This window comes from Numenius arquata, chromosome 8, assembly GCF_964106895.1.
Source record: "Numenius arquata chromosome 8, bNumArq3.hap1.1, whole genome shotgun sequence".
NCBI classification, from domain to species: domain Eukaryota; kingdom Metazoa; phylum Chordata; class Aves; order Charadriiformes; family Scolopacidae; genus Numenius; species Numenius arquata.
Window position 1 is genome coordinate 18,986,719 of NC_133583.1, and position 12,170 is coordinate 18,998,888.

The window sequence follows — 12,170 nt, forward strand, 5'->3', positions numbered from 1 at the left end:
AGTATTCATTCTTTTAAAAAGACTTTATCAGTCCTCCATTCATTTCTTTATTAGTAGTATTGGACTTATTCCGGCTTTTCCTTCTTGTTTTCCCTTATTTTATTATTTTTTTCTGAGAAGCGTGAACTGCAACACGAGCAGAAATGTAACATGTAATGAATCTCTGGTGGGTCTGGGGTTGCCGTTCTTCCCTCTGCGTATGGATTCTAGCTCTTTCTCTTGCTGTTCTGCAGTGGATTTGCTTGCCCTGCTGAAATGGAAAGCTTACCCAGATCGTGTGATGGATATTTTAGGAAGACTGAGACATGTCAGTGGCGAGGAAATTGTTAAGGTACTACATGAAATAATAGTCTTTGGATGTATCTGTGATAGCGAGTCCAGACCTGCAGTGCACTTCTGAATGTTCCTTCATGTTGTACTTTGCGATTCACACTGTGAATTCTCAGAGTGTATGAATTGGGATTTTACTTTGACAGGAAACCAAACAGGAAGATACACTCCAAAAATTAATGGATAGTTAGTCCTTGGGATCAAAATAGAGCTAATCCTTATTAAAATTCCCTCACCCACATGTGCTGTGAGTCCTCAGCACCTCAGTCCTCTCTGTAGGCCTGCTGCTGTTGAGCCGTGCCGATTGCTGGGGTAGCCATAGCCACTGGGGCAGACAAAGCCACTGGGGTAGCCATAGCCACTGGCAGTGGTGGTTTGTGCAGTCTTATCTGCTCTGACAGTGTGTTCTAAAGGACATTCCCTGAAATTGCCTAAGTGTGGTTGGTCACTTGGTTGGTTGAGTGAAGAAAACAGAGCTGACTCAGAAAACTTGGCCTTTCCAAACAGCTGGCAGAGTTGATCTATATTGCCATTTTGCGAACATGTTCCAAACGTCTTTGTAGAGGAGAAATGTAATGGAGAGGAGAAATGTAATGGAGAGGAGAAATCTTAAAAGGTCCCTTCCAACCTAGGTGATTCTGTGATTCTGTGAAACCGTGAAAGTTAAGTTTTGCTCAATGGCCAATGAACCATCCCGCAAAACCATGTTCCTGTCCCAGCGCCATGAAGTGGAGCTGTTGCCTCGAGCACCAGTGGTTCTCTAACGTGTCTGACCTCTCAGTAATCTATTCGATATCTGATAATTTTATCCTGGTTTGTAACCGCTGTTGCTCTACGTGCCAGTCCTTTGTGCAACCTGAACTTTCTCAGCTCCAAAGAACTTCAAAATGCATTTGAATACTTGTGGTCTCAGAAAAAGAAAAAAAAGTGCATCCCAGAAATCCCTCTGATAATTTTAGGTGTGCTGAGAACTCTCCCTAGAATTTATTTCTATAAATCTAAAAGTAAAAGGAGATAATTTGTAACAACAAACAACCAAAGAGAAGAAACCATAGAGAAATCCATTCACTTAATTAATAGTTTCTGATTAAAGCCACTTCACTGCAACTCATTTGAATGTTGCCATATCCTATTCAGTTAATCTTCATTATAACTGTAACTAACCGAAGAGGACAATACCACGTTTATATTGGAATTCTTGAAGAATGTCATGTTTTGTACACTTTGTTTGCAGGGCAGTACAAGTATCTTGTTTTTATAGAGGAAAAGCATAAAAGCATATGGACTAAATTAATCCAAGGAGAGAAATAATTAATTCCCTCCCTAAATCAGCTGCCATTTGCCACTGGAGTATGAAGAACAGAATTCAGTAATTTAGAAAAAAAAAGAAATTTTATCCTCTCAGAGACTTCATAAATTCTTAAATTTTATTTCTTGTTTTCCACATCAGAAATTTAATTAGAATGGATTAAAAAATCATGAGAGAATGTGCAGTTGACTTGATCTTCAGCGTTCTTCTTCACAGTCATCCTTTCTGAGGACTGTGCTTTCAGGAAAGAAAGTCACTGAATTGTCAGCGTTCAGGAAGCTGCAGTGTTATGGATGAAAGCAACACTTGGCAATATGTAACTTAACCCAACTAATGCTTGTTATAAAGGCTTTAATTTCTGTCATATATCAAAAGTTTTCAGTATTAAATATAATTTGGAGCACCAGTTAATGTGCTTCCAACTCTTAAATTTGATGAGGAACGGTATCTGATATACTCCAGTGATACGAGAATGAAAGTCAGTTGTTTTGCCACTGTTGTTAGGCAGCACTTTTAGTTGGCTCACAGTGAAAGGAGCACTCAGTTACATTTACAAATCAGGCATGCGGTACATAGTCCTTATTTTTTGTTTTTCTGTCATTTCTGTTTAGAAATATTCCTTGTAAAGAGAAAAAAAACTCAGTAAAAAAAAATTAATGCATATGTTGCATCATATGGATGAACGTGAAATAGTTTGTCCTTGGCAAGTGTTTCACAAAGATGTCAATATGTATGAAATAATTAAAGCAGGGGGGGAATAACCTTCTTTGAAAACAATTGAATTTGAAATTCTTTGTTTATTCATGTCATTGTAGTTCCTACAAGATATTCTCGACACATTGTTTGTAGTTTTGGATGACAACACAGAAAAGTATGGTCTGTTGGTCTTTCAGTCTTTGGTAAGCTGCTGAATTGTTACTGTATCTCATGCTCAGTGAGTTTTAACTTTCTTATTATCATGTTGTTAGCATTTTACTTCCATGAAATATGATATATTGAGCTGGATCCAGACTTATGTTTTCTGTAGTAACTTGGGTGAGGAGGGCAGGATACCCTCAACAGATGGAGGACAGGAATATTTGCTATCACTTGGGAGAAGCAAACAATAACGTAACACAACTAGTGACTGTTTAAAGAAACTCAAGTATTTTAATGTTCCTTCCCTTGTGTAAGTTGTTTATAGAAACCTACCAACAATGTGCAATATTCTTTAGTACAGGTTCACTTTTTCATCTCCCGCAGGTATTCATCATAAATCTGCTGCGTGACAGCAAGTATTTCCATTTCCGACCTGTGATGGACACTTACATTCAGAAGCACTTTGCAGGGGCGTTGGCTTACAAGTAAGTTTTGTTTATCCATCGCTTGGAGAGATGGTGTTAGTGAGCTTTGAACGATGTCACCATCAGAATCACAACCTGCATGTTAGCAGTGGTTTGCAAAAGTAGAACTGCTCAGATGAGTTTCCAGCCAGTTATACAGAAAAGCTGCTGAATGTCACCTGTGGCTAGGAATGAGCAGCCTTCAGAATTTATCTTGCCTTTCTGAACTGGCAAATCTTACTTTCTTCTTTTTTTTTTTAACGGAAGAGACACTGTCACTCAGCAACAACTCATTATCAGTCTGTATTAATGAGCTACCAAGAGCATTTACATTTCTTGGCTTAAGAAGGATGTTGGGATATCAGACTTGTGTGAAAGCTTAGAGAACTAATTGTAATTTCCTCTTCCAAAGTAGACAGGTATTCCCATAAGGTGATGTTCGATTTGATTAGAGTAAATGTATAATCAGAAACTTAATTTTCACTGCCACTTTGAAGCTTCTGCCTTATTTTCTAGTATTCTTTTTTGAGTTCTGCATCAGACAGGAAGACAGATTTTTGAAAGCAGGAACAGTTATTGTTCAGGGTTTTGTTTTTCCTTTCTTTTAGATCATTTCTTTTCTGCATTAGAGCATATTCTGTCTTTGGCCACAGTAAAGTAAAAACAGTGTATATTTGGGTTTGATTGTTTTAAGGCATTCACATTTAAAAAAAAATACATATATAAAAAATAAAAAATATATTAAAAATCTTCTGTCAGTGGTAGGTAAAAACCTGTAGATACTATACAACACTAGAAGGCGCAGTCATGTTCAGAGAGTAAAAAAGTGTTCTGCTTTGTGTTAATTATCAACTCTTCCAGACAAAACAAATGATTTTTGGTAGTCTGATGGCTGAAATAAAACATGTTTTTAATACAGTTGTGTTAGTCCAAACGGTATTGTGTACTTTGGAAAATAGATGCATGTATTGTCTTTGTGATCTTAATTTCTAAAAATTGCTTAAGTAGAGGGGATCTGGAATTTCTTACAGGGAAAAAAAAAAAGAGAGTATGTTTTGGTCTTAGAACTGTATTGCATACCTTTATCAAAGCTATCTCTTTAATAACAAGTTTTTGGTGTTCTCTTAGTGTTCCTCATGGTCTAAGTCAATTACAAAGAAGAAATTATTTTCTGGTTTTGAAACTTAAATGAACTTATGTAAATTCAGTAGCTGGGATGGCGATAGCTGACCACTGAAGTGGAGTGAAATGAGACTATTTTATAGATTTCTCCCCAAAATATTTGTTGCCTGACTAATTTTAAAGTAGTGCTGACAATTCCTCTTCTTTTCACCATTTGTTTTATTCAGAGAGCTGATCCGATGTTTGAAGTGGTACATGGACCGTTCAGCTGAGCTTGTACGCCAGGACCACATCCAGGAAGCCATGAGAGTATGTATCCATGGAAGTACTTGTGTGTCTGGTCCACCTGTGACTACAAAAGGGCTGGGGAAGCTGTAAATAAAAACAAGGGTGGTCTGGCTCTTATTTGTTTAACCAGACTATTTTTTTTAACATTTTGCCAAAATTTTAATTTTAGAGGGAGATTCACTCTTGTGCAGAAAAAAGATGGAAGAATTTGGCTCCTTAAGTCCTTCCGAAGCCCTGTGGAGAACTTAAGTGGGACTTAAAGTGAACTGTATATGCACTGGCCACATACATACATGTATCTGTGGTCTACACCTTGCACTTCAAGAAGTCGTTATTTTAAATGTATTAGGCACATTTCTGGCATTGACACAGTTTCATTGTATTACTGGTTGAAGTTCGGGAGTATTTTAAGAAGCAGATAAATGAGCCTTTAACTGGATGGAAATTTTAACAACTGTCATTGCATGGGACCTGAATCACAGTTCCGTATGATATACGTATGAGCGTATGATCTTGCAGGAAGGCACAGCTTTCTAATGGGGTGCGAAACAAAGGGAATATTTTTGGTGCTATTGCAGAGAAATCAGAGAATCGAGTATTTTTACCACGTGTAATCGTAAAACAGAAAAATACTGTGTCAAGCACATAAATACAAGATTCCAGATTTGCAGGAAGATAATCTTCTTTGAGTGAGTGTCCACCTGTACCTTCTTTCTGTGGGTAGGCTTGTGGCCAAACGTTTGAGTCTGGACACATTTAGAACTAATAGCAGTGGCAGAGATCAGCACTTTCTTTTCCCTGCTTTTTCACCTCAGTACAAATAGGTGAAGCACACACTCATACAGAGATTGTTCCGTGTGAATGTATTTGTGCTTGTGTCTTGGCACGTGTTTCAGACTTCAGTATGGCTTTTTTCTTTCTTCTTGTGATATTTTTGTTGTTTGTTTTGCCTCCTTTAGTCTAATTTAGTCGATATTTTTGAGGAAGTAATTTTTATTTTTTGAGAATTGTTGTTCCATTTGAATGGTTAAGGCATCATCACCATCAACGAGCTTTCAAGATCCTCCTGTTACGATCCCATCCTGATACTTACAAGGGCATTACACCAGTGGTTACTTTATCTTTTGGAGATATTTACATACTTGGAAACTGCCTCTTTGTAATACTTTTCAATCACAGATTCACAGAGAATGGTAGAAGTGGGACAAAGATGAAAATTATCAACTTTCTCATTCTTTTTGCTTGCATTCTCATCCTTTTGGGTTTTTTTTTTAGCTGCAAAGAAATCTATTTAAATTATCAGACGAGAGGAAGATCTCTCACTGCAGCGACTCCTAGAAGGTTTTCTTCTCCCTCAAACCACTCTGTAGTGCAGTGCAGCAGATAGAGATGTATGATATTGTCCCTTTGTGGTCTGCATTTTTTGAACATCATAGTAGTCCTTTTCAGAAATGTTAAAAATATGAATGCTAGAATGTCTTTCAGAAGCTCAGTTATTCAACATACTGTTTGTAAACAAGGTACATTCTTACAAGGATTCCAAGGCAGCTCTTTGCTTGCTGGGAATCTCAAGTGTTTGCCTACAAAGTAGCTGTTCTCTCCATGAGTGATGTCAGTTTGAAGACCTGACAGCCCAAGCCTTTCCAAGCCCAGGCATTATAATTGCCACCAGCGCTTCTGCAGACCTAAGAGTGCATCTCTACCACTGACACTGCTGTCACATTGCAGACAGTTGCCTTTGCGGGTATATCTTAGAGGCCCAAAATGAGGCCTTTATCTTCTTCCATTACAGGAAAGTGATTGATTTCTTTCTTTGTTTCCAGGTTTTATTTCAGGCATTTGGAACAAGTTTGTACCAAACCCATCATCATTGCTAATATGTCATTATTAATATTATATTTGGTTCTTGGGAATTTCTGTGGTCTTAGGTGTCTTCTCTACACTCCTTGCATTAGTAGCTCTTCAGCTCAGAGAACAGGATAGCCCTCTAATCTCTTTTTCCCTGAATTAGCTGTTAAACATAGTACCCTAAAGCAGGTGTTGAAATATCCCTGCACTCCTTTTTGGCTCTTTACTGCCCGTGGGCATTCATGATGGACATGGATATGCCTCATAGGATTCTGGTTTTCAACCTTTGCACTGGCAAGCAGCGCTCTAGACTGTTTCTAAAACGACTTACCTCCCTCAAGACTGCTCTAAATTCTCAAAAAACTTCTATGGAACCTGGGGGGACTATAACCAAAAGGATGTGTCTGCCTGTGCCGGAACACATGGCATCATGTTCCGTTATTATGCCCTATAACCAGCTCCACGTAAGCTGCATCCAGCCTGTGCCTCCCTGGAGAATTCCATATCGAAGTGTCCATGTATGGCTCCACAGACGGTTTTGCTTTCCCTACTAGTCATGGCCAAACTTAATAAGTGTCTCTAGGAGATGCCCTTTCAGCTTCAGTTATCTTCCAGTAGCAGAGTCACTGGTGGTTTTCGCCTGCATTGAGTAACCCACTGAAAAGCAAGACCTTTATTTCCTTGGGAAGTCCTATATCAGTGTTCTTGAGCTGGACCACACAGAACATGCATTAAACTTTTTTTAGAGACTTTGAGGTACTGAATACCATTACTGTGGGGCTTTACATGAATCGGTGATACAGAAAGGGTTGGTCTTCCCAGCTGATTTCTTCAAAACCCTGAACATGCTTCCTGAGCCGTGCCAGCCAGGGAGCAAGTGAATGGGAGACTTAGAATTATGTTCTCAGCCTGACTTTTGAGACTGAGGACTCCTCCAAATTGTTTTTTTCACCCTGAATTTAAAAAAGAAATGTTAGTGTTTTGCTTTTAAGACCAGTCTGTCTCTGGACTTATTTATTACCTTGTTGAGAAATAATTATCTTATTTGATGATTCACATTTTCTACAGTCTCACTTTTTCTAAGAAAATTGTTGATGTCATTATAATTGTTCCACCCTGGTCAGCCTGTTTGTGGGACTTGCTCCTTCTTTTATCACTGGTGCCTTGAGCTTTGCCCCAGGTCTTTTATCTCCTCTCACAAGGCTTAACTTGGTACCTTCGCTTGAACCTGTGCAGTTTTTTTTTCTTAAAACTGTGTAGTAGATGCCTCTTGCACCTGCTTCAAGTGTGCTGTTCTCTGGAAAAACCACAGTGACAGTAGTAGGAAGAAGTTTGGTGGTTGCTCTTGAATGGTGAAGTGGATACTCACAGATTACTGAAAATGTCTTTTATTCGCTTTGGTTAAGACAGTGAAAGAGATCCAGACCTTCAGAGCTAATACTCTTTGCATATACTGTGCCCATTCTACAGACTCCAGATTCTTTCCTAAAGTAATCTTTGGGTTTCTTGAAGTAGGAAATGAATCTGTGCTTTTTCTTAAAGCAGCTCTATACAAGGTTGATTGGTGTGTTCATACTCTGAACAGCAGGAATGGGTTGCCTTTTGTTTGAATTGAACAGACTCTGCATTTCTACAGCAGGTGAATCCAGATGTGCAGCTCTACTGTCCCCAGGACTCTCCACTGGATTTATGAATGTGCTGCAGTAAAACCATCAAATGTTGTCTGAGCATAATCCCTGAAGGCTCAAGTGACACTAATGTCCCCAAAGAGTGTCTTTATCCATTAAACCTGCAGAATAACCACAGAAATTCATCCACTTTTTTACCTGTGTTATCATAGAAGCTTTTAACTGGTGCTGCTTTTGTCATAGTGTTCTTCTGGTTTAAATTCTCTTGGGACATTGCAGCCAACAACCAGGTAATCTGTGCACATTGAGATGTGCTGTTCCTGTATTCACAGGGAGTTGAATATGCATATGGACAGTCACTCAGAGAAGAAAGGAAGGTTACTCATTAGTAAGTGGGAGTTCTTTGAGATGTGTTATCTATATATGCATTTCTTACTCCTTTTCTCATCTTTCTTGGAGTACCACTGGTAGAATTTAGTGATTGTTTGGTTGAGAGGAAATAATGTTGGTGGTGGTGGTACCATGAGTCTCTAGATTGCTGGTCACAGGTGAGTGGTGTGTGCCCACCTGTTGTGTGACCGTGCATACTATGTTTTTAAGAAACTTCCTTTAATTTGATACTGATATGTTTGGCATGATATAAAAAACGATAGAAGACTTGAATTTTATTTCAGTGTCCTTCTATGTCTTTTAGGCACACATATGCATCATATCTGTGATTTTGTAAGTAGTAAGAGTCAAAGTTAGTCCAAATGCTGATTTGTGCTAACAAGACTTGGTTTGTGGTTTTACCCTCCCGGCATATTTTTACCATGTGTCTGCAAAGACACTGAACTCTTCATTTAACTGCTTTTGTGGGTTCATTCTAGGCAACAGTTTAGGTTGTCTGTGCTAAGGACGTGGAGTGTCTCTGAAAGGCTGCCATTACACTTTCCACAGAGAATTACAGAATTTCACACATAAATCCTCTGATTCATTGCAAAACATAATCTTCACATTAAAGTTACGAGCTTTGAGGTTAGAATTATGGCTGTCTATACCAAACCTATAAAAGAGCTTGTACGAGCACTTGCCTTGCAGTGTTTGGTGTTTGCAGCAGAGATGCTGACCTTGAAGAGCTGACTCTTGTGAACCAGTTGACCTTTGTCTGGAAACTATCCAGAAGTATAATGTTCTTTGGTGTAAGGAAGCTTCACTGAGAGATGTTTCAGTACAGAAGTATAAATAATGTACTGCCAAATTGCCAAAGTTGCCATCATCCCTGAAAAGAAAAAAAAAATGCTGTGAGTACCAGTGGCATTTTGAAATCTGTGATGGCTTTATGAGGAATTTCACATTCCCATCCTCAATCCTTAAAGCTGTAGCGTTCTAAAGCTTACAACATAACATTGCATATTCATGCGTATAGTGCGGTGGTTCAACGAGGGGCATCTTATGGATGCAAAAATATCTGATGAGACCAAAATTTGTATTTGAATTAACTTTCAGTTTCCAAACTGAAGTGAAGCAGACAAGAATGCTTTCCAGTCAATACAGTGGAGTATTACTAACGTTTGTGTATAGATTATCATTACTGGAGCGCCAGCCTGTTTGTTTCCTCTGCTGAATTTTGAGGCTATCCTCAAACTAGGCATCATGCCTTCCCTTAATCCTGCTATAATGGTTTATCATGTTAAGCACTAAGGGAAGGAGTGAAGTTTAAATGTCAATGATATTTAGTACATTTCAGAGTTGACGGTAGTGTACACCAAATGACCAAAAAGGCCTTGTTGCTGTGTGGAATGTTCCATTGCTACATTGGTGTCTGTGAGAACCTTTGACAGATTGCTAAACTTGTTAAAGACTGCATAGAACAATGTATTTTTCTTCATTGACACCGCTGCCAAATCAGTGGAGCTCTGAATAATGCTGTTTACAAAATTTTAGTTAGAGATGTTTAGGTTGCAAATTCAGACTTAATCTAGACATGCCATAGAGCTAATTATCATTCTACAACAAGATGCAATTTGCCAGTCCTCCAGGACTGCAGCATCTATCACACAGTGTGTAATGGCGTTAAATGCCATCTTCTGTGCAGGTTATTCTGCTTCTGCTGGGTGCTCTCCAAGTTTCATAGGTGACAATAAAAGAAAGATCCTTTAACTTAATGACAAGCTCGAAATAAAAAGATACTCGGTACGGTACTGCAGTTTGCTGCTGCCGTGGGGGCTTCGCGTGCCGCTCTTGTTGTCTTCTATTTCTGCATCTGCATTTATTTCTGTTTGTACATGCAGCTGCCAGAAATAAAGGTGAACCTTGCTGTTGTGTTCATATTGAAAAGTAGATTAACCTTTTTCCAGGTAATAGTTCTTCTGTTCCACTGACATTTATCTTAATCTAGATTAGCTAACTCAAGTAATTAAACATAAAATTTGAATGAAAAGAAGAAAATAGCTTCTTCAGACACTTATAGTCATTGTGCCAAGTCATGAGAAAACTAATAGTCTCTTATCTTCACCAAGATTTTCCTCAAATTTGGTAAATCAAATTTGTCTATTTGACTTAAATGCATACTTTTTTTGTTAGTGGGACATACTAGTAACAGCTGTTATTGGTTGATATATATTTGCCTATGGGTAGCTGTTCCTTAGCTGGATTATATAACTTCAAAACCTGTTTTTCTTTCTCCTTTCTAAAGCTGAAGAATTTAGTGTTTATGCACCTAGAATCTTTCCTGGTTCTCTTTAAAGCTCCTTTATTTTTCTTTCTCTCTTTTTCTGTATCTTAATCTCCTCCCTCTCCTGCTCCTTAAGGCCTTGGAATATCTTTTCAAGTTCATTGTCCAATCTCGGATCCTTTACTCCAGAGCTACTTGTGGAATGGAGGAGGAACAGTTCCGCTCCAGCATCCAGGAGCTTTTCCAGTCCATCAGATTTGTGCTCAGCTTGGACAGCAGGAGCTCTGAGACTCTCATCTTCACACAGGTTTGCTATTTTCTACACCTTAACTGGCAAACCAAAAGGCAGCTGTTTTCTGCACAGGTAGTATATGTGGGCACGTGACAATTAAATGCAGGTTAGTAGAGTTTTTTGCCTCTAACAAGCAGATGATGCTGGAAAATGACATAACCGATTAACATTATTAGACAGTAGCTTTGCACCCCTTCACAGATACAGGTGAGCTGAACTGTGGACTCTCAAGAGGAAAGTGACTTGTCACATGAGAATACAATTTCTGCTCTTCACAAAAGTAAACTGCATTTTAAAACCACTCATTCATGTGCCTTACAGTTTACGTAAAGAAATTTTAAATCCTTCATTGTAGTAGCTTGAGTCAATACTTAGTGTCATAGCAACATCACAGTGGAGAAGTTCAGTTGATGTACTCACAGTCAGATAAACTTAATTCCAGCCTACTCTAAAATTACAGTCAGAATCATATGCAGCCTGGCTGCAAGCACACGGTGATAACCACACTCACAATTAATATGTTAGTTGGAATATGGCCCAGGTGAGTTCATGAAGACTTCGGGTGGGCTTAAGATACTACTCAAAGTGAGTAAGGAAGTTGCTAAATTTTGTTTCATATTTTAAAGATTACTGTACTAAATTACATATTTCTGTGTTTAAAAGTTTTAAATACTTATGTCGTTATGTGTGTGCCTCAGCTCAGAGAATATCAAAGACAAACTTGGAACTTCCTGGTAATAGGAAGGTGATTTGTAATCCCTAATTTAGTATTTACAGATGTTTTGAACACCTACGGTAGTTTGCCAGAGAAGCAGTTGCTGTGAACGTTGCCACAAAACAGAGTGACTCCGCTGGTTCGGGAAGCTGCCAGCAGTGCGATCACTTTCTTAAGAAGCTGCTCTAAAAGATGTTGAGAGCAGCTGCTCTATCTTTTATTTAATCACCCATTAGTGGGTATAATAAGATGAGCCAGGAACACGAGAAAGCAGTGCACAGATTTTGCAGGCAAAGTGGCAGTGAGTGGAAACAGCATCTTGTGAAGGCAGCTCTTTAGGGTTCTTTGGGTTTTTTTCAGTTCTGTTCATCAAAAATACAGAGGGAGACTAGATTTGAGGATGGGGTTATTTTCCCTTTTTCTCTTTGTTTCTCTTTTTTTTTTTTTCCTCCTTTCTCTCACTACGGTATTTCTTACTTTGGACTTTTGTAATTTGTAAAGTCTGTCCTTGTTTAATCTTTGAAAAGTTTACTTTTTGTTTCCCCCTTGCCACTATGTTGCCCCTTGATCCCAATTGCCCCATAGGCCTCTCAGCCTGGAGGGCAGGCGAGCGGAGCTGGGACATGTGCCCCACAAAAGTGTGGTGGTACTTCAAGGCCG

General features: G+C 38.8%; 1 protein-coding gene across 1 annotated transcript in view; it reads left to right on the forward strand.

Annotated features, from left to right (window-relative positions):
• DOCK3 (dedicator of cytokinesis 3) overlaps nucleotides 1–12,170 on the forward strand; it is a 195,197-nt gene that overhangs the window by 128,281 nt on the left and 54,746 nt on the right. The window contains exons 20-25 of the mRNA XM_074151695.1: nucleotides 234–331; nucleotides 2,455–2,538; nucleotides 2,882–2,982; nucleotides 4,311–4,392; nucleotides 10,640–10,810; nucleotides 11,499–11,540. Of these exons, the coding sequence (XP_074007796.1) occupies nucleotides 234–331; nucleotides 2,455–2,538; nucleotides 2,882–2,982; nucleotides 4,311–4,392; nucleotides 10,640–10,810; nucleotides 11,499–11,540 (578 nt within the window). The remainder of the gene's footprint in view (nucleotides 1–233; nucleotides 332–2,454; nucleotides 2,539–2,881; nucleotides 2,983–4,310; nucleotides 4,393–10,639; nucleotides 10,811–11,498; nucleotides 11,541–12,170) is intronic.